Below are 26,311 nucleotides of genomic sequence, written 5' to 3'. Positions count from 1 at the left end.
GAAGGAATGGAGGAGGCATGACCTGCCTGTTCACCTGTGCCCATCACACACAAGGGCTCCCCTTGGGTTTCCAGCAGAAGCAAGTGCCAAGCAGGGAGGTTAATTCCCTCCCCCTGCAGCCACCTCTAGACCGGGGTTGGGGACCCGCCTTCCTAGAAATCGCAGCCCCAGCAGCTCTAGCCGCACAGGAGACAGTGCGGGGAGCCCAGTATGGTCATGGGACCTGCTTACCCGGTCGAAGTAGATGCGGATGGAGCCCACGTTGGTGGCCCCCACGGCCGTCAGCGAGAAGAAGCCGTGTTTCCAGTCCCCAGTCAGGACCACCCGCTCGTTGTGGCAGAAGAGCTCCTTGATCCAGCGGGCCATGCCAGGGTTCACAGACATCAGGGAGCCTGTGGGACAGACATGTGTACTCCCAGCCCGGCCTGTCATTCCAGATGCAGAGCAGGCTGGACCCCAACCTGCACCCCCACACCCAGCTTTGCCCCCAACTCTGGAGCCCACAGCCTCTGACAGGAAGAAGCCGAGGCGCTCGTCCGAGGCCCCTGGGGGCAGCTGGGCCCGGCCTACCTGGGAAGTGGCGCCTGTGGGAGACGGTCCAGTCAGTAGGGGAGTGGAAGCAGTGGTAGTCCCCGGGGGCCAGGTAGATGACACAGTGGTAGAGCTCGTTCCCTTCGCGTGTGACCAGCTGGCTCCTGAAGGAGCTGTGGGGCGCAGCTGCGGGCAGACGTGGGGCAGCTGCTCAGAGCCCTCTGTGCCGCCTGGACGCCGGCTCCAGGGAGGCCTGAGCTGCAGGCAGAGGGTCTCCCGTCCACAGGCCTCCCTGCCCCTCCACCTGCTGGCGCCCAACACCGCGGGGCCAGGACCCACCTGGGGGGAAGGGCAGGTCCTCTGAGGGCGTGCGGGGGCCCAGGAACGACTCCAGCGAGTAGGTGACCCCCTTCACCTGCTCCACCTCACAGTTCTTCACCTGTCCGAAGTTGAGGATCTTCCCATCCGAGGGGCTGATCTGGAAGGGTCAGGAGAGGCTCGCTGCAGGGGAGGGTGTGGAGGACAGGGCCACGGCCCCCCTGGGGGTCCAGCCTGGAAGCAGTGCCCACCAGGCCCACTGTGCCCAAAGGCGCCGAGGCAGGAGGGGGGTCGGGCCTCACCACGCTGTGCAGGCCGCACACGGGCCGGGCCTGCGGCTTCAGCTTGCGCCGGAAGAACTCGCTGAGGTTGCGGTAGTGGTGCAGGTCCTCCACGGCGGCCTCCTTCATGTTCACCCCGAAAGTCCAGATGTACAGGCTGTAGACGGGCCTGCGCAGCCAGTGCGGCAGCTCCACTTGGTTGAGGCGGCCCCAGGCCCGCGACAGCAAGCGTGTTGGCACCGATTTGTACAAGGCCACCTGCAGGCCCCAAGGGCAGGTGAGTGTGCCACGCCGTGCACACAGCCCCAGGACCCCCCCACAAGGACCAGCTCTGAGTCTGAGGCCTGAGCAGCTGGGACCCTCGAGGGCTTTGTGACATGGTGGTTTCTCACCAGGAACCAGACTGAGCTTCCAAGTCTTTACACAGTACTGGCTGGGCCTCTGCACAGTGACGCACAAAGCTCAGGTATCACCTGTTTCCTGCAGCATTCCCACCCCGTTTCTTGGATGGGGACGGGCATACGAGGATCGGATGTGGTCACACACAGGCTGTGGTGGGCAGTGCTGCGAGCGTCCCAGACCAGCATGGGAGCAATTGGCTCTCGGTGCTCAGGCAAGTCCACACCCCAAAGTGCACGTGCTCAGCCTGCCCTGAGCATAGGGGCTTTTGGGCAGAAGTACTGGGCACTGACACCTATACTCCAAGGGCCTCGCAGTCCACACAGCCATCCCCACCCAAAGCTCCTCTAGGAGAGGGGACTCTGCACCTCAGTCAGACCCTCCAGCCCAAGCTCTTAAATCTCAGGTGCCACTGCCACTGTGGGACCTGCTTTAATTGGTGGCTGCTGCTTGCTGAACACTGCCAAGACACCAAGTCCCCAGGGTGCAAAAGCAATTCCACTCCCAACTTTAAACACCTCTAAAGAGGCACTGAGTTCGCAGCTCTTAGCACTCCCAGCCGATACCCACATGTGGGGGTGGCCCAGGGCTGCCCTATGACCCTAGGCCTAATGCCCAGTGCCCCATAGGTACCCTCAGCTTCCAAGCCTGGTGACACCCACTGGGCTGCCCAGGGCCCTCACCTGGCCCTGCTGGGGGCTCCTGGGTCCTCAAAGGCATCCCTACCCAAAGAGGCCACACAGGCTCTAGCGTGTATGAACTGCCCTCTGGCGTCCAGAAATTTGATTCTTCTCAAAATCACCTCTAAGCTTTTTTCTGCCTGAACACAGGAGATGGAACAGACACCATTTTCTGAATGCCCAATGTGGGTTCTTTCCAGAAACAGAGCACTTAAATGGCAGGAATGCAGGCAGAGAGAGCAGCCCGTGGATGATGGGCCTTTGCAGTCACCTGTCCACAGCCCACATGGCCACCGACCAGCCCAGCCCTCCACCAACTTGCCTTCCAACAACATCTGTTGAAGGGCTCAGGCCCCACAGCACCACCTCTGCCCAGATAACTGGGCACCCCCCTCCAGCCTGCGGCGGGGAGGCAGGGCCGGCAGCCCCTGCACACTTACCCTGCTCACAGGCCTCCATCCCACCCGGCTGAGGGGCCTGAGGGCGCCGAGGGGCAGGAGGTAGTAGAGGACCGTCAGGGGCCAGGAGCGCAGTTTCAGGGCAGGTTTGGACATGCAGCTCAGCTGTCCCAGCCTCCGCCTCAGGGCCAGCTGAGGGAAGTGCAACCTGCAGGGCACATGTCCACACATGGCCGAGGTCAGCAGAGGACCAGGGGGCCCACCCTTCCCATCCACCGCACCCTCGGCAAGCTTGCCTGCCTCTCCATGGATTTGGTGATGCTGGCCAGACCCCCTCACACCAACCGCACTCTGAGTCAGGGGCTGGGCTGCCTCTGTCAGCGCTCACCTCCCAGTCTCTCTACCTGCATGTCAGCTGAGACTGCTCAGAATAGCTTCTGAACCTGGCAAGGGCCCTGTCTTGGACCTTGGGGCCGAGCACCAAGGAGGCAGTGTAGACAGAGCCCACTGGGCGGTCCCCGCCTGCCTGAGGCCAGCTCTGTTCACATGGGCTTCAAGGAGAGCTAGGCTGAGCCCCCAAGCCTCTGGCAGCACAGGATCTGGGTAACTCTCTCCATGGACGAAGCCTCTTACTTCCTCATCTGATAAGAGATCAGGCCTGGTAAGATCACACATACACACGCAGGTGCTGAAGCACGCAGGTGCACACACATAAACCCCTCACGGCTACTGCTCCATCCCCGCTGTGGTCTTTCTACGTCAGCTCAGGTTCTCCACAACAATCCAGAGGGTGGTGGCGCAAGCTCCCTGCCAACCCTCAGGCCTGCTGGGGCCACACACACCTGACCCAGGCCCCCCCTTCCAATAAAGGTAGGTGGGCCTTCCCCTGACCCCACCAGCCCCAATTCGGTACAGTCAGCAAAGACTCAGCTTCAGGGGAGCCAGAGACCAGGGTAAGTTCTATCCTGAGTCATGACACTGAGGCCCAGGTCGCCGTGCCACAGACCCAGGACCTAGATGCTCTCAAGGCCCCAGTGTGGGCTTTAGACCACACTACCACCCGCGACGAGAATGTCCTGGAGTCTCGGTTTCGTCAAAAACACTACACTCAGCTGGAGCAGCAGGCTCCATCTGCGCCTGTGTGCTCTCAGAGCAGCTCGGTCCTCTGCCCCCAGCTGCTCAACAAACCAAGGAACAAAGGCAGCACAGCTGATAACGAAAGCAGAGAAGATGGAGAACAGCCGAAGGCCGGGCCCTGCAGCTCAGCGGTGGCCCTGAAGGTGCTGACTCTGCACTGCTCACCCGACCCTCTGCGATCATTCTCTCCCATCCCTTTAAAAAGGTCCACGAAATGGGCAGGGGCCAAGCCAAGCCAGACACATCACTCCTCTACCCCAGGTTCCTCCCGCCCACCCTGCTCTCTGCAGGAGTGAGGGGACCAATCCCAGAGAAGCTGCGCCCAAGCGGGGCGGGGGCGCAGCGTGGACACTGGACCACCAGCCCGCTGGCCCCCAGCAATACCTGAAGCGGGCTCTCCGACTCAGGCCCCCCGGAGTGGGCCCCTCTAGCCGCGGGAGCTGGTCCCCTAGCCCCCTGCTGCCGCCACCACCTCCACCGCGGAGCCGCTGGACGTGAACTCGGACCTTCCGGAGGTCGCGGCGGGGTACGGCGGGGTTAGGACGCGGCCGTGGGCATCTCACCATTTCGCCGCGCGGAGCTCGGGTCCTCGCCGCGCCTCTGACTGACACATGGTGGGCGGCGCGAGGAGGCGGGGCCGGCGCGCCTTTGTCTCTCCTCCTTCCTCCCTTCCCCCCGGGTCGGCGCTGTCACCACTCCTCGGCCCCAGAGGTGGCGGCTGGGGGGACTGCTCCCCGGCTCGGTCCGGTCTGAAGGCTCGGGGGCGCAGGTGAGAAGTCGGGGCTGTTGCAGAGACAGGCGCGGGTCACGGACCTGCTCGGCCCGCTGTGTTCCTGGCCACCTGCCCACTCCCAGCAGGGAGGGGACTCGGCGCCGCCGGGCCCAAGCGGGAATCTGAGCCCTGCGCTCCGGGCAGGCACCCAGCGTTGGCCCTGCCGCCCCTCCCTCACCAGGACCTGACCCATTTTTCCTTTCAGGTGACAAAGTAGCATCTGAGGGATGAGGGCGCGGCGCTGGGACCCGGCGTCTGGCCTGCTGTGGCTCTCCTCGCCGCCTCCACCCCTTCCTCATTAGAGGGGCAGCCGGGCGCCCTCGAGGAAGCCCGTCGCCCCGCCTTCCCCTCTCTCCGGGGAGGAGCGGCAGTGTGGAGCGAGGGCACCCGCCTGGCAGCTAGCGGGCAGGGGAGCAACATTCCCCAGCCCCGAGTCCATCTGCCCAGCACACTGCCGACCCGCGAGCCTGGCGGCATCTTTACAGGAAGACACACGGGGGCCTAGGGCTGCTCCCGCCCGGGCTACCGAGCAGGGCAGAGCAAGAGGCCCCAACTCGGACCAGCTGGACATCTGCCGCCCAGGGCAAACCCACCTCGCTGAAGGTGAAAGTCCAGCAACTGCCGGCTCCCTGGCTGTACGCGGCCATGGGGCTGGACCAGGCCGACTAAGGTTTGGATGTTCAACTGGATTTCTGCCCTATCTCAAACCAGGACGCCTGTCTCCCCAGGCCACCCTCCTGAGTGGCCAGAGGGTGCCCACCCAGACTTCCTCTGCCTGAGGGCCAGGCCCGAGCTGACATCCTGCCCACCTATGAGCAAGCCCGCTCAACCTGAGGCCCCAAACTTGCCTGCTGGCTCCCAAGAGAAGCAGGCCCAGTGGGGAGATGAGCAGTTGGGATTGAGCATGGAGCTAGGCTTCAGGACCAGGTTCACCAGCCGTGCCCCACCCCCCTCTAGAAAACTGGATTCATGGTGGCGGCTGGTGAAGTCTTGTGGGCCTGGATAGAAGCCAGACTTCCTTGGGGCAGATTTCCTCACTGTCCTCCTGGCGGGACCATGACCGATTCTGCATGTTGTCAGGCACATTCAGGAGCCCACAAACAAACCCAGCTCATTCCAAAACGTCAGGCCCTCAAAGCAGATCCCCGCGTGTGCCTTTGCACTGCATCCTCTCCCAGAGCCTCCAGCCCAGGGGCTCTGGGGGGACCAGCCCAAGGAGCTGCTATCCTGGAGTCACTCCAGAACTGCCCTGAGGAGCCCGAAGTCTGCATGCCTCAGTCCTGTCTCGTCCACTACTCTGCCGCCTCCTCTAAAATGGGACACTGAGACCAGGGTCAGATTTCTTCTAAATCACCATCGGTGCACCCCCAAAGGCCCCCAGGAAGCAGGCATGAGTTCAGCTGTCCCCCAAGAAATGGGCCAGCACCCTCAAGCACCAACCAGCTCGGAGCTGCACACTGGCGGGAATGGGTCCCTAGAGGTCCGCCCTTCTCACTCAGGGCGTTCCCACTTCGCAGTGCCCCTGCCCTCTGTGCCTACAGTGGCCTTTGGAGGCCAAGCCAGAGCCTTCTCTCCCTCTCTAGTTCCCTGAGTGCAACTTGGGGCACTCAGGCCTGAATGCGGACTCTGCAAGGAGGGCACCCTGAAGCAGAGAAGTACAGACAGCTTCCCTCTCTCCCTAGAGTCCCAAGGACACTCCGTGGGATGAGATGGGGCTGGGACCAGTAGGAGTTCAAAGTCATTGCGCAGCCTAAGAGCCAGCCATGCGGAACATGAGTACACAGAGTGGCTCTGGTGGGAGACAGGGACCATCTGGTGGCTATGAGCCTGGATGCCCCCGCCACCCTCACCCTGCAAGCTGGGAAAGGCAAGCCGCAGGTGCTGTCTGGGTCTCAGTCCCCTCATCTGAAAGGGGAAGGACCGTTCCTCCTGGTCACCTGTCTGGAGGCTCAGAAACCCCACGCCTCCATTCCCCCCAAAAGCTTAGCGCCGCCTCATCCCGCAGTCCTGGCTCCTGAGGCCCCCCTCCCTTTCAGACCCGCGCTCTGGGAGGACAAAAGTTTGCTCTCACAGGGAAGACGGAAGGAACAGGGCGGAGGAGGCAGTTGGGACAGAGGAGCCCCAACCCCAGGGCAGCAATGATGTGAGCAGGAAGGGCGGGCTCAAGAAGACCAAGTTGGAGGAGCTCACCTTTGTCAGGACGAGCTCTTCTGGGGTTCACAGAACCCTAGCAGTGCCGCAACATCCTCGCTCACCCCTCACATCCTGCACATGTCAGCCCAGGGCGGAGGGGGCGGAGGGTGTTCCGTGTGGAAAGCTCACTGGGTGCCAGACACCCGGCCTGAAGCCTCGGCAGGTGACCCCCAGTGCCCCCAAACCACGTGTCCCTGGCCTGACTTGCGGTGCACACACCTGCTCTGTGGGGTAGTCACAGGGCAGCTGTGTCCAGGTGGGGCCACTAACCATTCCTCCGCGAGTGCCAGGGCTAGAGGTGACAAAATGTCAGAAGTAGGGAACCAAGAAAATGGATTCTCCCTGAGAAATGGGTAAGCCATCTTGGGGAAGCCTCCGGTGAAAGAAGAGGAAGCAAAAAGAAAGGTCCAGATGCGCCTCTTTCAGGGGAGGTGCAGGGAGGAGGCAGGAGTCGTTCTTAGCTCCTCTCAAGGAAAGGAACCTTCTCCAGGGCAGTCCTTGGCACCAGCCGGGAGTGGGGTTCTGGGAAGGGTGGGTTTCACCCCCTCCGGCCCCGTGGTCCCGCTTCCCTCCCCCCAAATCCCAGCCCCCGGCAGCACTGAGGAAACTGGGCGCAGGGAAGACCCCAAGCAGCCTGGGTTTCCCTTTTCCCGGCTGTGGGGCGAAGAGATGCTACAAGACGCGGAGGAAGTGACCTCATCCGCCGGGCCCCGTGACCCACCGCGTGGGGCCAGGGAAGCCACAGCTCGGTGAGGACCGGGGAAGGGAGCGGGGTGCTCCTCAGATCCCCGGCGGGAAGGGGCGACCCACAGCCCAGGAGGCAAGGGCCTCCGCGCTCACTCACCCGCAGGTGGTCGGCCAGCTCGAGTCCGCGCCGCCCGCGCGACTGAACTCCCGGGAGGCGCCGCTCCACGGAAGCAGGGGGCGGGCGGGCGGGGGCCCGGCTGCAGCCACTCAGGCCGCCGGGGCGGGGGCAGGGGCCGGACACCAGGCTCGGCCGCGCCCGCCTCGGCCGGGGTCCCTTTAAGGGGCGGGGCAGAGGAGCGGCAGGAAGAGGAGACCGCGGCCCCCGCACGGTGCCTCCTCGCGGCCCCACACACGCCCCTCCCCGCCGCCGGGCCTCCTCGAGGTGCGGGCCTCAGCCTCCAGCCACCTTTTCTAGCCAGCCCTCAGAGCTGACAGAAGGCAGCGAAGCCCTCGCTCCTTCTCACACCCAACCCTGAGGACAAAGGCTGCTTCCCCCCCCTCCCAACCCCTCTTCAGGCAGATACACCCTGACACATAAACCCCCAGTGCAGACCAGCACAGGAGGCCCAGTGGGCAAGGTCCGCCCAGCCCTGCACGCAGGCTTCCTCGCAGGGATCAAGACCTGTGGGGTGATTCTCCTCCTATCTTCCTGCCCCACTGGATGGTGGGGCCCCAGCCTGCAGGCTTCAGCACCCTACCCACCATGCCCACCAAAAACACTTGGTCAACATGGATGGAATGAGCCAGTTTTCAGGGGCACACCACCACCACGACTCAGTCACAGAAAGCACGCAGTACCACCCCAGCATCTTCTGACCATGGGGAATTCACTTTCCAGAGCATTTAGAAGAAGAGCCTCTTCCTCTTCAGGAAGCCTTAGGGCTTGTGAGGAGATAGGCAGGGGAGCCAAGGCCGCCTGGAAGAAGGCGCAGTGGCACACACAGCCCACACACCTGCCGGCATCTGGATCCACCAACAAACCACAGCCTGGGGCATCTCAGCCGGGAGGAGGGAGAAGATGAAGGCTCCTCCCTCAGGGACGGCCCCCAACACCGACAGGGCGGAGCTGGGAGGCAGAAGGGGCGCATGGGCGTTCTCATTGAGTCTCCAGGCCCCTCTGAGCTTAGAGCGCCAACCAAACACCATTCACGATGGGATGACAAGGAGTTAAAGCACAGAAGATGCTGATACACAATCCTAACAAGAAAATTACAGACCCAGAAACCTGGGGAGACCATCCCAGCTTCCCCAAAGCCTGCAGTGCACCCAGACCCGACGGGGCGGGGCAGGGGGCGGGTGACAAACATGGCCCAAGAGCCCAGCTTTTCATCCTCCAAGGGCCCCGGAGCACTGTTGCTCTCCACCATGAAAGGACCAACTGGGCTGCTCCACGTGGACCTGAGCTCCTCTGGAATCATTCGCAACTCTCAGGCTGGTCGGTGCTTAGAAAACTCATAAACTAGCCCTGAGACCGGCCCTCCGGCCTTCTAACCTGCCCTCCACCACGCGCACCTCAGGAGGGAAATGCCTTCTGGACCATATTCCAGACAAAACTCAACATGGTTTCTGGGACTAACAAAACCCCTCGGCAGGTGCACTTTCCCCGAGTGAGGCCTCTCTGGGCAGCCACACTTGGGCCTTTATTTCCACCTTGCCTGGACTCCCCTGGGCGGGAGTGCCACCTAGCGCCACCGCAAGGTTCTGCAGGCCCCCAGCCACTCGGCCAGAGCACTGAGGACGGCGCCGGCCCCTCCCCACACCCTGAGCACTGTGCCCTGCTGGGCCAGGGGGCCAGGGAGTGGCAGGGAAGGGAGTGGTGGGGAAGGGAGTGGCAGGTGTCCTCCATTAGTTCTCACTGCCCGGGGCTAGTGGAGGCCCCTGAGGAAGAACAGTGATGGCCGGCGTCCCAAGGTTAGCACAGGGAGCCAGCGGCAGGTCATCAGCCTGGCAGGAGCCGGGACAAGCACGGAGCGCCCTCGGGTGACTTCTTGATCCAACGGCTTCTCACAGCCCTGCCAAATTCTCCCGTGGGGCTCTCCAGTGTTTCCCAGCAGTCCCACCAGCCCGATGACTTCTCTGCTGCCTGGAGAGCAAACAGGATGCAGAAGGTAAGGAAGCCCAGCAGAAAGCTCCCTCCTGGCCGGAGCCCAGCCTCATCCATTCCCTGCCCCCTCAGGGCTCCAGGCACAGGTGCCCCCCAGGCTAGGGGAGAGGAAGGGCTGGAGGCGCTGCCACAGCTCTGCTTCCCACCAACTGGACTGTCTGCCCATCTTAACATCCAGAGTTGTCTTCTCACCACCTATGAGGTAAGAAGCAGAATAGCACTTACTGAATACCCACCCCCTGCCGGCATGGGACCAGGTATTTATACCTGTGTCATTCTCATTTAAAAGCAGCTTGTTCACAGAGAGGAACAATAAAGAAGCTACAACAATTACTGGAAGTTTAAAAACATGTAAAACAAGCTCCACTCTGTCCAGGCTCATGGAGAGAAGGAGACGCCAAGAGCAGGTGGTGGGTGGGGGCGGGCCACGTGGGAGACCGACAGGCTGATCCGGCTTTCTTTCTTTTCACAGCTGGAATGCCGCACCTTCCTTTTAAAAATACTAAACTGAGCCGGAAACAAGGAAGCGACGTTAACACAGGGACCGCTCCCTGAACACCCCATGGCTAAGCTGAGACAACAAACTGCATCCTATGCTCAGATGTGGACTGAAGTGTCGAGGGATGAAGTTGCATTTCACAACGTCTGCAATGTTCTTTCACTGGCTTTGAGGGGAGTCCACAAATGCACGCAGAAATGAAGCAGATACAGCGAAACATTAATGTCCATCAATTCAGTGGTCTGTGTGGGTAACTCTTCTCTCAACTTTTCTGCCTTATTCAAATGCTCACAATAAAAAAACTGGAAGACTCTGTTTAAGCCACAGAAAAACTCTAAATTCTACTACTGGGGAGAAAAGCCCCAGACCAGGCTGGCACACGGTGCCTCTCCTGAGAACCCCTCTCTGTCCACACAGCAGCTCCTCGCCTGGTGGGAGAGGCAACTGCCAACCACCACCTTGCACCTCGGGCCCCATCTCCATGGAGTCAGCTCCTTGGTGCAGGAGGAGGACACGTGCCAGCTTCTGCCCCAAAGGCCACCCTTTCCACCCCGCCCACATGACCACACCTGTCCTCAGGCCCGGTCAGAAAGGGACACCTCAGAAGTGCCAGAACCTGGGGGTGGAGGCTTCTGCCACTAGATGCCACCCTGCGTGGGACAGGAGATCCTGGAGTGGGCACACCTATGTGCTCCCACCACACACCTGCCACCCATGTCACCTGCTGGCACACCTTTCAGCCTCTCGGTAAGAAGTACTTACGAAGGTCTGTTTCCCCTTTTGCACTTACGGAGACACAAGCAGGGCATATGTGAAATCACAGCCGCCACACAGACACAGACCGCATGACACTCTGGGCACGGGGCGGGGCGCCTTCCAGCCCCGGGCAGATCTGTCCCCTCAAAGCCACCTCTCCACAGAGGCCCGGGGTGACCGCCCTCCCCCTGGAGGCCAAACACCAGGCCTGAGCAGCCCAAAATGATCAGGCTCTTTGACCCTGAACCCAAAGCTTTCCCAGGAAGGACATCATGAGTTCCTGAAAAGGCACTTGGGGAAGAGTCTTCGCCTTGCCCAGCCACAGCTCTGGCTCTGAGGGCAGGTGTCTTGATCCAACTGGGGCCGCAGGAGGGTGGGCTCCTTAGTCCATGCCAACCAGACTGAAATGTTAAGCTGACAAGTACACTGAGCCAATACAGGCAGAGAATAAACACATTAGAAATGTCGATGGGGACTCACGCTCAGAGAAAAGCCAACGACAGAGCGTAATACAGCGCGAGTCTGGAGGCTCTTCATTCCCTCCCCTCCACCTGCTCAAGTCAGAACTCACCAGGCGTTTTCCACTCCCACCCCACATCCAACCCAGCAGTGCATCCTGTGCACTCTCCCCTCAAAACATACCCAGAATCGAATGTGCAGTCTACAAAATCCAATGACCTGGCGCAGCTAACAAGAAGCAAAGCAGACAGGTACCAGCAGAGCAGTCGCCAGGGGCGGAGGGAGGGACCCTGGGCTGGGGGTAGGAGGGGCAAGCTATTAGGCACAAAAGAAGCCACAGGAATATACTGTATGACGCGGAAATACAGTCAGCAGTTTATACTAACTGTAAATGGAGCATGACCTTAAAACTCGTGAATCACTGGACTGTACACCTGTAACTTACATTCTACGTTAATTACACTTTGATAAAAAAAAAACAGCATAGAGTGCCTTTCCCCTCCTCACTGCTCCCACTCTGATCCAGGCCCCACCTCTCCTGCTGGGATCCAGTCAGCGCCTCCCAACAGATCCCCTAACCTGTCCCCATGGCAGCCAGGACAGTTGGATCAGAACCCACATCACTCAGGGTGCGCTCAAAAGACAGGCATAGCTGGCGCCCTGGGTCCTCCCGCCCTCTGGTCCTCCAGCCACAGGGGCTCTTGTTCCCCATCAACAGCGACAAGCGCGCTCTGTCCAATCTGCCTGGACGGCTCTCCCCGCCTCTCAGATGCCCCGGGAGCCCACACGGCTCTGAGCGGGCCTGCCTTCCTTCCTTCCCTGGTCTTGCCCAGCCCAAGACACTGTGCCCTGTACCTGTCTGTGCTTCCTCTGCGGCGTTTCAACACCTCGACATGCCCATGTGTCCCTGTTTCTTGTCTGTCTTAGCCCCTAATAAGGGCAGCTCTCTGAGGATGGGAACTCCGGTTCTCTTCACTAGTGAACCCCCGTAGCTCAACAAGGCCTGGCACGTGAAGGAGCGCAAAGATTTGCTGTATGGAGTTAACACGAGAGGAATGATGTTTGTCTGCGATAACAGTTCCGCTAACATCCACTGTGGTTCACGTACGATGAGCCTATGCCTAATGGACAATGCCTACCACAGACGGCTACAAGAGGCTTAGATGCCAAACACAGCACAAACTCTGCAGGTGCCCAGACCCTTTCAGACAGCAACTCTACACCCAGTGCTCAGCCCGAGGACAGGCCTATGTGCAAAGACTTGCTCAACATTAATCACTGGTAAAAACCACCAGTGCACCAGAATCCACCACGGGAGCAGAGTCACTTAAAGTTCGTACTTACGTGCAGCCTGCAAAGTCATCATACTAGGTTGGTGCAAATGCAATTTCAGTTTTTGCATTGTTGAAATTTGCTGTTTGATACTGGAATACATTCTTAAATGAGGTTGTGTTACACAACATCTTAACGTGCATTTCTCGCTTTATGTTTTTTGTGCTAATGACTTATTGCCGTTTAGTTTACATTTATTTTGGACTATGGAAATGATGTTAGACAAAACGTAAATTTGAGCGATTTTCTTATTTGAGTTCAAAATGGATCTTAAAGCAGTGGAGAACACTCGCCGCAACAAAACGCATTTGGCCCAGAAACTGCTAACATACATACAGTGCAGTGGTGATTCAAAAAGTTTTGCAAAGGAGACGACAGCCTTGAAGATTAGGACTGTAATGGCCAGACACTGGAAGTTGACAACGACCAAGTGAGAGGATCATCGAAGCTGATCCCCTTATAACTACACGAGAAGTTGCCAAAGAACTCAACGTTGACCATTCTACAGTCGTTCGGCATTTGAAGCAAACTGGAAAGGTGAGAAAGCTGGATAAGTGGGTGCCTCATGAGCTGATCGAAAATTTAAAAAATTATTTTGAAGTGTCATCTTCTCTTATTCTAAGCAGCAACAACAAACCATTTCTCGATAGGATTGTGACATGCAACGAAAAGTGGATTTTATACGACAACCAGTGATAAGCAGCTCAGTGGTTGGACCAGGAAGCTCCAAAGCACCTTCCAAAGCCAAACTTGCACCGAAAAGAGTTATGGTCACTATTTGGTGGTCTGCTGCCCATCTGATCGACTACAGCTTTCTGACTCTCAGTGCTGAGAAATACGCTCAGCAAATCGATGAGATGCACCCAAACTGTAACGCCCACAGCTGGCACTGGTCAACAGAAAGGGCCCAATTCTTCTCCATGACAACGCCCGACCACATTTCGCACAACCAACGTTTCAAAAGTTGAATGAATTTGGCTAAAGTTTTGCCTCGTCTGCAATATTTACTGACCTCTTGAACATTCACTGACCTCTCACCAAACGCCACTTCTTCAATCATCTCAACAACTTTTTGCAAGGAAAACGTTCCCATAACCCGCAGGACGCAGAAAATGCTCTCCAAGAATTTATCAAATCCTGAAGCACAGATTTTTACACTACAGGAATAAATCAATTTATTTCTCATTGGCAAAATTGTGTTGATTGTAATGGTTCCTATTTTGATTAATAAAGATTGTGTTTGAATCTAATTATAATGATTTAAAATTCATGATCTGAAACCGCACTTACTTTTGCACCAACCTAAAGACACGAAATAGGAGCAGCTGCCCCTGGACGGCACAGGTACGAACTGCACAGGTGCACTTATAAGCAGTGTTCTCAATAAATACGCACTGCAGAACTATGCAAATGGAGAATACGGAGCCATGCACCCCAAGGGTGGCCTGTAAAGTTACATGCACATTTCTGACTGCTGCAGGGACAGAGGTTGGTGCCTCCAATTTCTACATTGTTCAAGGGTCAACTGTATATCTGTTTAAAAACAGAGATAGAAAGTGAATACACGAAAACTAAAGCCCACGATTACGCAACAAGTCATCTAGTGAGAAGGAGGGGGAATCAAAGAGTGTCCTCCCTGTTTTCCAACATTCTGTCAGAGCATTAACATCATCTCTGTCATTTACGAGAGAATGAGACTGGCTGACAGGCGGGGGCCGACACCACTCCACTGGGAAAGGACAGCCTTTTTTCAACCAGCAGTGCTGGGCACACCAGACATCCACGTGAATGAAGTCAGACACTTGCTTACACGACACAAAAGACAACTCCAAACGGATCAGAGACCTAAACATCAGACCTAAAGCCGTAAAATTCTTAGAAGAGAGACTTCCCTTGTGGTCCAACGGTTAAGACTCCATGCTCCCAATGCAGGGGGCTGGGGTTCGATGACACACGCGATGGGGCAACTCAGCCGTGCACACCCAGAGCCGGTGCTCCTCCACAAGACAGACCAGGATGAGCAGCCTGAGCGCCGCCCCACTCACCGCAATGGAGAGCCCGCACAGCCAACGACAGATTTACAGAGGAAGAGAGCTCCAGCAGGAGTGACTGCAGCCCAGCTCTTCCAGGCCTCTCGCTGCACCGGGCCGCTCTGCCCCCATGTCCCGTCACTGTCCAGAGCCCAGAGCTTATGAGCTAATTCAACCCTGTCCTCTTTACAGACAATCGTCTTTCAGGTACTGACTCACAGATGGCAGGAATTCCAGTTATACAAACAATGGATGCTAAAAAAAACCACTGACGTTGGTCTTTTGTGAATGAGGAAGCAGATTTCTTCCACACGCAGATTCTCTTGGGATTCCTTGAAAATGAGTGGGGATTTCCTGAAAGCAGGTGAGCAGGTCACAGGGTGGCTCAGCCTGACAGATGCTCAGGGTCAGAGGGAAGAAAGCATGAGTCTAACACTCCAGTGGGGTCATGGGTCACAGTCTCACAAGTACTTCACTAGTTGGAAGGAGAAGGATATGTTTATATAGGAAACCACCAACGACAAATACGCAGCGTTCAGCACACTTAAAAAGTGTTGACTAACATACTATACAATGACCCCTCACCAAAAGGAGTCTGGAGTATGTGACCCCAAAACAGAAAACTTGGAAAGCGATCTGTCTGAATCCACACAGCTACTAAGGCGCGCAGACAGAACCAGCCTTCAGGACTGGGACCCTGGCTGCCGGGGGCGGCCGGGCTGCATTAAAGATACGGGGAGGCTCACAGGGAAACCCACACACATCGCTCCAAATATCATCAAGTCTCTGCTTTCACAGGTCAGGGTCTACTGACAATGCAGGTATTTCATTTGTTAAATTAAGGGTGAAAAGAAACCAATTTTTAAACTCACACCTTTATACTCAATTTCAGCGTCGACGGAACGTCCACTAGGAGTCAGGAGTGATGCTGTGCTGCGGGAAGCCCAGGTGCGTTGAGTTCGTCAGGCGTCCCTTGACCGCAGCCGTCACTCTGTGACACCCAACTGCACCCCCACTTCCCGGCCCAAGAGCTTTTTGAGCAGTAATGGTAAAGAGACTGGACAGTTGCAGTCTGGCTCCTGGTGAGAACGTATCCACATCACACAAGTCCAACCCTTCTGGCCCGCCCTCAGACTGAGGAAGCATAACGGCCAGGACGCCAGCCCCAGGGGAAGGCATGAGCTCCCAAGATTTCAAGAGGCCTTGGGGAGACCAGGGCTGCGTCTGAAGACAGAGGGAAGCCTGACATGACTTCTACATCGCCCCAAACCCATTGGAGACATGAGCTCCAAGAAAGCACATTCCGCTTTCTCAGACGGCTTAACTTCGGGGTGATTTACAGAGGGACAGGAACTATGCTCCGGGAGGACGCAAGGCGGCTCCCCCGGTTCCTACCTCCCAGTGACCAGCAAGCTTGGGCGGGACGTCAAAGCCCAGCTTCTCCAGCTCTCGCTCCCGGTACTTCTCGTACTGCCGGTACCCTGCATACCCGCCACCCGTGGCGACCAGAATGGGCAGGGGGCGCAGCAGGGACAAGGTGCGGGCAGGGGCCGTGTGGACTTTCCTGGCATCTGTAAAAAAACAGGAAAACGTTGAGCCAGGAGAAGGGACAGCACTGAGTCATGCAAACCCAGCACCAACAGGAAGGCTGGGACAAGCCCTCAGGAAAGCTGACAGGACCCCAGAGATCTGACGAGCAGAAGCAGCCCTGAGTCACTGTGGAGACGCTGCTGCCTCCAGAGTCTACCTAGTCGGGGACTCACGCGTCTTCCCCGTGAAACAACGATGTACCTCGACTGCCGCCACAGCTACAGAGTTTAAGATGAAAACGTCAAAGGCAAAGAGATCAAGAAAGTATCCCAGGTTGCCCTGCTGGCTACCCACAGGGCCAGATGGGGACAGGCTCTCTGATCTCACTTTTATGACCCAGACCCAGTTCTGACTGAACACCAGTATTCTTTCAAAGGCAAAATCTCATAAGCTCTTACGATTCAACAATAAAAGACAAATAGCCCAATTTAAAAACATACTAAGGGCTTTCTTCATGGCTCAGTGGTAAAGAATCTGCTTGCCAATGCAGGAGACACAGGTTCTCCCCTGGTCTGGGAAGATCCCACATGCCAGGGAGCAACTAAGCATGTCCGTCACAACTGCTGAGCCTCTGCTCTAGAGCCTGAGAACCAAAACTCAAGCCTGCCAGCCCAGAGCCCGTGCTCCACAATGGAAGACGCCACCGCAGCGAGAAGCCCGTGCTCACCACAGCCAGAGAAAAGCTCACGCAGCAACAGACACCCGGCACAGCCAAAAATGAGTAAACCAAAAAATAAAATAAAAACATACTAAGGATATGAACAGATGTTTCTTCAATAGGAATGGCCAGTAAGTACGTGTAAAGATGCTCAACATGCATTATGGGTTGAATCATGTCCCCCCAAACCAGGTGGCTCCATGGTAAAGAATCCACCTGCCAATGTAGGAGCCACAAGAGACTTCAGTTCAATCCCTGGGTCGGGAAGATCCCCTAAAGTTGGAAGTGGCGACCCACTGCAGTGTTCTTGCCTGGGAAACCCCATGGACAGAGGAGCCTGTGGGCTACAGTCCAGGGGCCACAAAGTCGGAGACGACTTGGTGACTGAGCATGCACACACACAAAATTTATATGCTGAAGTCCCAACCCCAGCACCTCTGTCACCTTTCTCGGATAGGAGGTCTCTACAGAGGGAATCAGGTTAAAATAAGGTCCCCACAGTGGGCTCTAATAATATGACTCGTCCGCTTACATTAAGAGAAAACCTGGAGACAGACACGCATATGGGGAGAAGGCCATCTGAAGACAAGGGCAGCGAGGTGAAGGCAGCAAGTGAAGGAGACTGTGGCACAGTGAGAAGAGGGGTTTGGATTTTTTTGTTTTTCTTTTTTTCTGGCCATGCCGAGAGGTTCGTGGGGTTTTAGTTCCCAGAGAAGGGACTGAACCTGGGCCCTTAGCAGTGACAGCTTCAAGTCCTAACCATTGGACCGCCAGGGAATTCCCTGCTGTTTCTTTTTTTAATGAGCAAGTATGGATGCCATTAATCTCTTCCATCTTCTGATTATTCCTAAAGAACCCTTACTACTTAACAACTAGATAGTCTACCTCTGACCAGAAAAACTTGTCAGAAAGCAAGAAACAGTTTTTTTCCTCTTTCTGGATTGTCTGGTGAGGAGAGACCTGCTGTACGCAGCCTCGCGGCACTTAGCCAGCGGCGCAGGCTGGCGGGTCACACCCTCCTCGGCGCTTTGGCTACACCGGTCCTTGCTTCAGTTAAGGTCTCTTTCTCTACAGGCTTTCTTTACTCCTCTAACAGGAGGCAGTAAGCAGAGGGTGCCCTTCACTCCTGATGCCTCCCCGCTGTGTTTGTCACGTTATAAAAGCACAGTTTTTCTGCAGATCTGCGACATTCTGACTTCATTTCTGAGGCTCACCTCCATCCTTCAAGTGAGTCTTACATGTTCCCACACGCAAGTTCTACTTAAGTAACACCCAGATGTGCCCCTATTTAACTACCTTAATATTAAGCTTTTTGTTTTTATTCTCATTAACCATCTCATTTTATTCCCTAGGTATGATTACTCGGCAGTCAAAAACAGCTTTTGGTACAACAAAATAAAAAGGGTATCTAGATAATAAAAACAACACACATTTTTGTACAGATTTAAACAGCTGCTTAAAAGATCCAAAAAGTTCATAACCCAGTGCTGAGGTGGGTGTGGGGAACCGATGTACTCATGAGGCTTTTCTGCTCAGGAGTGTAAACTGGGACAACCCTCTCTGAAGAGCAATTTGGTCTAAATACCAAGTTATAAAATACACAAACCTTTTTAGTCAGCAATTCTAAGTCACCAAATTTATCCTGAGGATGCATAAAGATATGTTACTACAGAACTATCTATAATAGAAAAAGAGTTCAGTTCAGTTGCTCAGTCGTGTACAACTCTTTGCGACCCCATGAACCGCAGCACGCCAGAACTCCCTGTCCATCACCAACTCCCGGAGCTTACTCAAACTCATGTCCATTGAGTCGGTGATGCCATCTAACCATCTCATCCTCTATCGTCCCCTTCCCCTCCCGCCTTCAATCTTTCCCAGCATCAGGGTCTTTTCCAATGAGTCAGTTCTTCACATCAGGTGGCCAAAGTATTGGAATTTCAGCTTCAACATCAGTCCTTCCAATGAGTATTCAGGGTTGATTTCCTTTAGGATGGACTGGTTGGATCTCCTTGCATCCGAGGGACTCTCAAGAGTCTTCTCCAACACCACAGCTCAAAAGACTAGAAGCAACTTCAATGTCCAACACCAAACAGTACAGTCAAGCGACGGAACACCACACATGCACCCAGTAAAAATAATTGGATAACAGCAGCTAAAGCTTCAGTGGTACCTATGTGCCAGGTACTCGAAGCACCTCACAGGCACAATTCCATCTGATCCTAACGACAGCCCTGTGAAATAGGCACTGTGTTTGTGTGAATTTACTGATGAGTGAACTGAAGCCGAGAGGCCGGCGCCATCTCTAAGTGCTACTTGTGCTGTGCTTAGTCGCTCAGTCGTGTCCGACTCTTTGCAGCCCCACAGACTGCAGCCCGCCAGGCTCCTCTGTCCATGGAACTTTTCAGGCAAAAATACTGGAGTGAGTGCCATTTCCTTCTCCAGAGGGTCTTCCCCACCCAGGGATCTAACTCACATCTCTTGAGCCTCCTGAATTGGTAGGCAGATTCTTTACCACTGTGTCACCTGCGAAGTCCAATCTTTTGTAAGTAGTAAATTGCTACTTACTTGTGGAAAAGGTTCTCAGAGGTGGCTTCCTCAAGGACTGAAGGAAGTGGCTCAAGACAGCATCTTCACAGTAAGGATGCCTATAATCAAGCAAAAAGGAGTCGTTAAACATTTTTTTAATTAAAAAAAATTAGAGGATCAACTGCCAAAATTTGAATACAATCTATAGAGTCAATAATACTATTGCATCCGTTTAATCTACCCGTTTTGGCCACTGCACAGTACTGTCGTTTTGTAAGAAAATGTCCTTGTAGGAAAAGGGCTCAAATAGTTAAAGGAAAAGGGGCACCAAGTGTTTCAGAGAAAATATATACATATACACACTCACAAAAAGAGAAAAAGGAAGAGAAGGGAGAATGATAAAGCAGATACAGCTGAATAGGGGAATCAGAGCACAGGGTATTTGGAAATCCTCGGTACTATTTTCATATCTTTTCTGAAGTCTAAAACTTTTTCACAAAAGAATTACTCGTAAGACCATAATAAGCAGTCAAGCTGCACTTACACAAAAAGCATATGTTTCTTCACCACAAAAGAACAGCTGCACACAGCCTTGCAGCCTCTAACTCCTATTAATTAAAGAACCTAAGAAAGTGGCTGGAGCTTTAAATGCTTCCTTTCGGGCTGGGCCACGAGGCCTGCGGCTGACCCTGTGCCCAGCGGTGCAGGCACAGCGCTCCAGCCACAGCACCACCAGGCAATACCCTGAATTTTAAACTTTAAATGTTTACCCTGGGCAAAGAATGACGCACACAAACCAGGCTGAGCTACTCTAATCCACTTTGAGTCTGGAAGGCTCAACTTGTTTGGAATTTTTAAATTATTATTTGTGGCTATCTTGCCACAAAAGCTACTTTCACAGGGTAAAAGGGTTTTCAAGCATTCTGAGAAAAAAATATGACCATTTTCATGGCTTCAAGCTGTAAGGAAATGGTATTTTATTCTTTGTCGCTCTTCATTTCCTCTTTACCTAGGCAAATAGGACACATCCCCAGTGCAGTAAGTGACTGTGCGAGCAAGGAAAGCATTGATGAATTTTTAGTAAACAACCAGCTCTCTCCTTCAACAAAGAGCAAACAACCCACCTTCAATTCAGATAGCACTTCAGTTCTCCCAAATACTGACCTGAAATCTAAAGTAAAGAAACTACGTCCTTGTTAGTAAGGGTTTCTTTTTTTCCTTCGGAGTCTTTTATGAAAGTATAAATTTACTCTATTATAAATGTCTAAACTGCTATTTTTGTGGAAAATAGAATGGCATTTATGACTTTCATACAGTAATATTTACATTCATGGATTCTTAGTAGTTATGTCTTACATAAATATCCTGTGAACATTATCAGATTTAAACACCTTCATTTACTCCTGTGAAATTTCCTTAATGACACTCTCGCAGCATGGTGCTAACAGGGTGACTCTGATTCTCCTACAGGCCAGCAAGATCTGCATGCAGAACAAGTCTGGGACCTTGACCATCACCACCCCCTCAGAGGCCAGATGGACGGACAGCTACTGACACAAAGGAGGGAGTGTTGCAGTAGGTGAATGTCCTTTCAGAGTGCACAATGCTCATCTCTCAGACTGGACACTCCCACTGCAAAAGCAAGCGCCTGAGACTCTGCTTTCCCAGTGGAACTGGAGCCAGCGCTGTCCGTCCTGCCTGAAGGCTGCATTGTTGCGTGGCGCACACTGCTGCACTGTGCATTCCAGAACTGCTGCTGAGCCCCCAACTCAAAGAATGCTTGCAGGCTGTTGAATAAGGCTTTTTCTTCCCTCCCCTGGGGGCGGGGGGGCGTTGGTTAGGGGCTGTACAAGTGGGAGATCGTGGTTTATCCACTGTAACCCAATGCACAGCACCCAGGTAGCTGGTTTGCATTCAGATCTTCCCAAGAACAAAGTCAAGGTCTCGCCATCCACTGCTGCAGCCCTAGCTCCTGGAACAAGTGCCTGGATCATTCTTATTCTCATATAAACACCACACTTTTTCTGATCTTACAACACTGCCCACACCACTGCGGGCGCGCAGAAAGAGCAATGTTCGCTGCCATCACTTCCTCGCCTTCCTGTCTCTCTTAATCCCACTCAGCCAGGCTTTCGTCCCCAGCACATCGTCTCCTGCCAAGGTCACCTCTTCCACGCTGCCAACCCCTACTCACATTCCTTGGACCTCGTGTTATTTGACCTCTCAGCAGCGTTTGTCACAGGTGATCCCCTCCTTTTTTTTTTTCCTCCAACTGAGGTATAACTGAAATGTAACATTATATTAGTTTCAGGTGGAGGATATTATTCCCTATTTGTATATATTGAGGAAGGATCGCCACAATAAAACTAGTTAAACATCCCTCACATACGTATTTGCACATTTTTCTTGTGATGAGAAGCACTCTCTTAGCAACGTTCAAATACACAAGACAGTGCGAAGAGCTACAGCCCCCACACCGTGCCGTGCGTGCCTGGGACTCAGGCGGTTTTTAACTGGGAGTCTGTCTCTTTCAATGCCTGCCTTCACACCTTGCCCTTCTTGAAACACATAGAGCCTTTGGAACTCTGATTTTCCTCCTGTCTGGTCTCCCTAACTTCAAACAGCTGCCGTGCCCAAGGCTCAGACACCTGCTTTGTCTAGGCTGTCGCCCTAGAGATGTTCAGCCAGTCTAGTTTTAAACAGCCAGATGCAGAGGACTCTCCTCACTGCTACTTCAGAGACCTCCAGACCATATTTCAACCTGGCTACCCAACATCCTCACTTTGAATCACCTCAAACTGAGTTTGTCCAAAACAGAATTCCCAACCCTCCCTCACTCCCCTTCAACGGCTCCATCCCCCAGAGCTGTCCATCTGTGGCAGAGACTAGCCAGCCGGTTATTAAGCCCACTTCCTCTACCCAACAGATGAGATTTCCTGGAAGTGAGTTCTAACCACTGTGAGAACCATTCAGACTTCCCAGGTCCCCTCCTGGCCTGTTAGATGGAGACAAACATGCAGATCCTGGGCAGCCATGTGTTACGATGGCAAGAGACGGGCCCTCAAATCACGGTGCCCTCCCAATGAAAAGCAGCCTGGGCTTATATGATAGAGACAAAAACTTTCACTGTGTTAGTCACCAAGATGCTAGAATTTACCTGTTACCACAGCAACACTGCTATAATTAATACACCATCCCAGAAAAAAGGCACCACAACTCCCCCAGTGCACAGGCTGAAACCCCAGAACTCCTATGCAAATCCTTTCTTTCTCACTGTCCACATTCAATCCACTGACAAGGCGCAAAGCCCCCACTTTCAAAGTACACCCTCATCTGCCTACTTCTCTTCTGGCCTGAGGCGCTGGGTCTCTGCTGAAGAGCTGCACTAGCCTGGTCTCCCTGCTTGGCCTCCGTGTCCCATTCATCACAGAACATCCAGACTGACCTTTCCAAAACAGACCCTACATAAGTGGCCCTCTGAACCCCAGACCTCCTGCTACTTCCCCTCTCCTCACGCATCCACCCCCTTGCACACCCACGCCTCTGCATGTGCTGTCTGCTCCGGGGGGCACACCCCTCCAGCTCAGTCCCTCCTCACTCAATTCTCTGCTCAAATGCTTCCTCCTGACCACAAGCCCAAGAGTTCTCTCCCTGGAGCACTAACTCCTTAATTAACTTCCTTTATTTTTCTTCTCACTACCTGAAATGAACTGATTTTATATATATTCACGTATTTCTGTCTGTACTTGTCGACAAATACAGGGGTTTGTCTGTTTTCCCCCTGGACCTCAATCTCAACAGCGAGATTAAGCATCAGAGAAATGAACGGCTAGGTTCAATCACATGTACCTTCTGTATGGTGAACCCACGTGTACCTCCTGCAAGCAGGCAATTAAAGCCCACCATTAAGCACTTAAGTCTGACCCTGGGGCTCAGATCTCCATCCCGCCACTTGTTAACTAATTCTAAGCTTCAGTTTCTCCACCTCTAAAAACAGGATCCACCTCATTAGGAGTAAATGAGACAATCACATAAAACCTGAATCCCAGGCCCTGGTACCTAGCTACATATCACTCTTATCAAAAGTAACGCAAGTGAGGTTCAGCTGGCACACTGGGGTGGCCGCACCAACTGTGACCACTGTTCACCCTAACTGGTCTGTGTCCACACTGTCAGAGTTTTAAACTATTTTATGATATACTTATTATATTATTTTTGGCTGTGCTGGGTCTTTGCTGCTGCGAAGTTCTCCAGCTGTGGGGAGCGACAGCCACTCTCTGGCTGTGGTGCTCAAGCTTCCAGTTGCAGTGGCCCTCTCGCTGCAGAGCACAGGCTCTAAGACTCAGTAGTTTCGGCTCTCCGGGCTCCAGAGCACAAGCTCAACAGCAATGGCACGTGAGCTTAATTGCTCCACGGCATGTGGGATCTTCCCAGAACAGGGATCGAACCCTTGTCTCCTGCATTGGCAGGCAGATTCTTTACCACTGAGGCACCAGGGAAGCCCAGTTTGAAAATATTTTTAACATCACCTCTGGTGGTGACACGAACTATAGTCCTATGTCCCTCCTGCGTTTTAGAGCTGTGAAAGGCTCTCCTGAAAACGAACGGGCAGGTTTCTTAAGGCCTTATTCCATGTTCTATCTCATATTATTTAGCCGTATTCCCTCTCTCTTCTACTAAACTGTAAAGTTCTTTCAACGCAAGGCCTGTATCTTTTAATTCCTCTCTTTTCTCCTGCCCTCCCCCCTCCCCCCGATCCCTGGCACCGTAGTTGACAGTGGCAGGAATGCCATAAATACTCCTGAAGGAAGGTCTTGCACAACCACGCACCCCCTAGGCACTAGGTTCGTATGTGCCTGAACCAAAGAATCGTCCAGAGCACCCATAAAAAATACAGTGGCCACGGCCCCAACCTACACCTACTGAGCCTGAATTTGGCAGCATTGTGGGGATATACCTGGGAACCTCTTTTACTAATAAACACCCACTCCATTCTTTTATCAAATTTAGGAAACATGGCCCTAAATTATCACTTATAATTACTTTCTCTATTCTCTCACCTGTCACATATCACTCAGTTACTGGAAAACTCTGCAGTATGAGGCTTTCAAATATATGTCTCTCAAACAGACACTGCTTTACTTAAAAATCATGGAAATGTTATTTTTTAGGGTTTTTTTGCATCTCAATAGTTTCCATCTGGATATGTAACAGCTTTGAAAACTGAATTACTGTACCCAAATCCTCACCCCTCCTACCCAGTGGACCTAAATCCAGTTGTATCTACCTATACTGGTACTAAAGTTTCTACTTTTTTTCCTTTTTAAAAGATAGTGGGTGAAGTCATCTTCCTCACCATCGTTTCAAAAAAAAAACATGAGGGTCATTTTTTTAGTCTTTCCAACTTATGACACATTTTACTACTGACTCGTAAACAGCACACCTGGTAACAACATTAAAACCACAGAGACCCTCTTCTTTAAATCCTAACAGTTATCACCACACTGTGGAGCCCTCTCCTGAGAAGTTACACCACTTCTGAGTAGTTAATAATAGAAGAGGGAAGCTCTCCTAGCCAGGGCAATGGCATTTTCTGTTCCCTCTCTGCCCGAAACCAGTGTCTCTACTTCCCAAAATCACAGCGCAAGCCCTGGTCCACGCTGACAAAATGAAGCCAGTCCGAAACACAAAAGTTGCGGGTCTCGCAAATCTTAGCTCTTCGAAATGACACCGAGCGACACATTCTGAGTTACAGCAACCAACATTTTAATCCATTTCCCGAGAGTCCAAATGCTCCCATGCTAGCTCTTACATAAGCTACTTAGAATAATGAACGTCCTTACGGTGGGCAGCAGGGCAGCCTGAAGGAAAGGTCCCTGCGTGAGACACAGAGGTACCTGGGAAGGAGTCTCAGCTCTGCTGCTACCTGGCTGGGTGGAACTGAGCAAGTCCCTCCGTCTATCAGGGCCTCGACCTCGCCAAAAAGAAAGGGCTGGATTTATGACCCCTCTAACAATCTAAGAGTTGACAGTCACCAGGGTAACCGAGACCCTATTTCCATCATGGACTATTTTGAGATTACGGAATCCTACCCTCTCACTTCAGAGTCCAAGAATCCAAAGTGAAAGCCGCCCAACTCCAGCTCCAGTGCTCTTCCCACATCTCGGCACCCCTCCCAGCAATACAACTCCCAGAGAAAGAAGCGTCCAGCCCTGCCTCGGCTCTAGAGGCGGACACGCAGACCATTTCACCTGGTTTAGTGGGTGCTTTTTGTTTATATTTTTGGCTTTTTTTTTGTCCCTTGTGGAGTGAAAAGGACAAAGAGAGAGGTTTAGGCCAGATTCGGACTGTCCTAGGCGGAGGCAGTCGCACCTGCGCCCGAGCTCTAGGTGAAGGTGAGTGGCTCCGTCTCCACTCGAGCACTCCTCAGGGCGAGCCCGCGGCAGAGAAACGACTCCTCTCTCTAGACCCCTGTTTGGCTCGGGCCGTCCCTCGCCCCGAGGCAGGCTCCCCAAACAGTTGTACCTGTTCCGCCACGCGACCCCGGGCAGCCACCTCAGACACCCCTGCCCCACGGACGCCGCCATCTTGTCTCCTCCTTCTCGGCGGGACACGCCCCCCTGTTTTATACGCGGGTCGCACGCATGTGACGTAACGAGTCTCGAACTCTCGGGCCCAATGAAGAACGCAGAGCGTGTGGGGGGCGGGGCTATGTGTCTAAGCTCCTTCGCCCGCCCCTTTAGGCACCTGCAGAGCCGGGTCGGGTAGGTGAGCAAGGTGGCTGCGCCTACTGTGCTAAACCTGGACCTGGGCGCCGGGTTACCAGTTCTCCTTCCTCCCTCTGACGTGCGTTTCCGCATGTGCCCGGAAAATCTGACTCACCCAAGGTCTGAGAATGGAT

At 54.0% G+C, this 26,311-nt stretch overlaps 1 protein-coding gene and 2 long non-coding RNA genes across 8 annotated transcripts in view; 1 reads left to right on the top strand and 2 right to left on the bottom strand.

Moving 5' to 3' along the window:
* Nucleotides 1-26,311, bottom strand: part of PISD (phosphatidylserine decarboxylase) — a 27,716-nt gene extending 1,405 nt beyond the window's left edge. Inside the window, exons 1-8 of one of the 6 annotated variants that reach the window (XM_044929918.1) lie at nt 26,293-26,311; nt 19,450-19,529; nt 16,032-16,207; nt 2,650-2,815; nt 1,152-1,388; nt 871-1,009; nt 571-717; nt 232-392 (exon numbers count right to left, since the gene is read on the bottom strand). In XM_044929918.1, the coding sequence (XP_044785853.1) occupies nt 232-392; nt 571-717; nt 871-1,009; nt 1,152-1,388; nt 2,650-2,815; nt 16,032-16,207 (1,026 nt within the window). In that variant the 5' untranslated portion in view covers nt 19,450-19,529; nt 26,293-26,311. Of the gene's footprint in view, nt 1-231; nt 393-570; nt 718-870; nt 1,010-1,151; nt 1,389-2,649; nt 2,816-4,128; nt 4,528-4,705; nt 4,725-7,553; nt 7,677-16,031; nt 16,208-19,449; nt 19,530-25,935; nt 26,078-26,292 lie in introns of those variants that run through there. The other 5 variants (XM_006051014.3, XM_025267314.2, XM_044929917.1 and 2 more) reach the window with 5 other exon arrangements.
* LOC123329896 lies at nt 9,621-10,374 on the top strand. Its single transcript, XR_006545461.1, has 2 exons — nt 9,621-9,762; nt 10,033-10,374. It is a non-coding gene; the product is annotated as an uncharacterized LOC123329896 (long non-coding RNA).
* Nucleotides 10,806-14,644, bottom strand: LOC123329895. The gene is made up of 2 exons (XR_006545460.1): nt 11,458-14,644; nt 10,806-11,241 (listed from the first exon to the last, which is right to left on the bottom strand). It is a non-coding gene; the product is annotated as an uncharacterized LOC123329895 (long non-coding RNA).

Source organism: Bubalus bubalis, chromosome 17 (genome assembly GCF_019923935.1).
Source record: "Bubalus bubalis isolate 160015118507 breed Murrah chromosome 17, NDDB_SH_1, whole genome shotgun sequence".
Taxonomy (NCBI): domain Eukaryota; kingdom Metazoa; phylum Chordata; class Mammalia; order Artiodactyla; family Bovidae; genus Bubalus; species Bubalus bubalis.
This window is presented reverse-complemented; position numbering and strand designations above follow the sequence as displayed.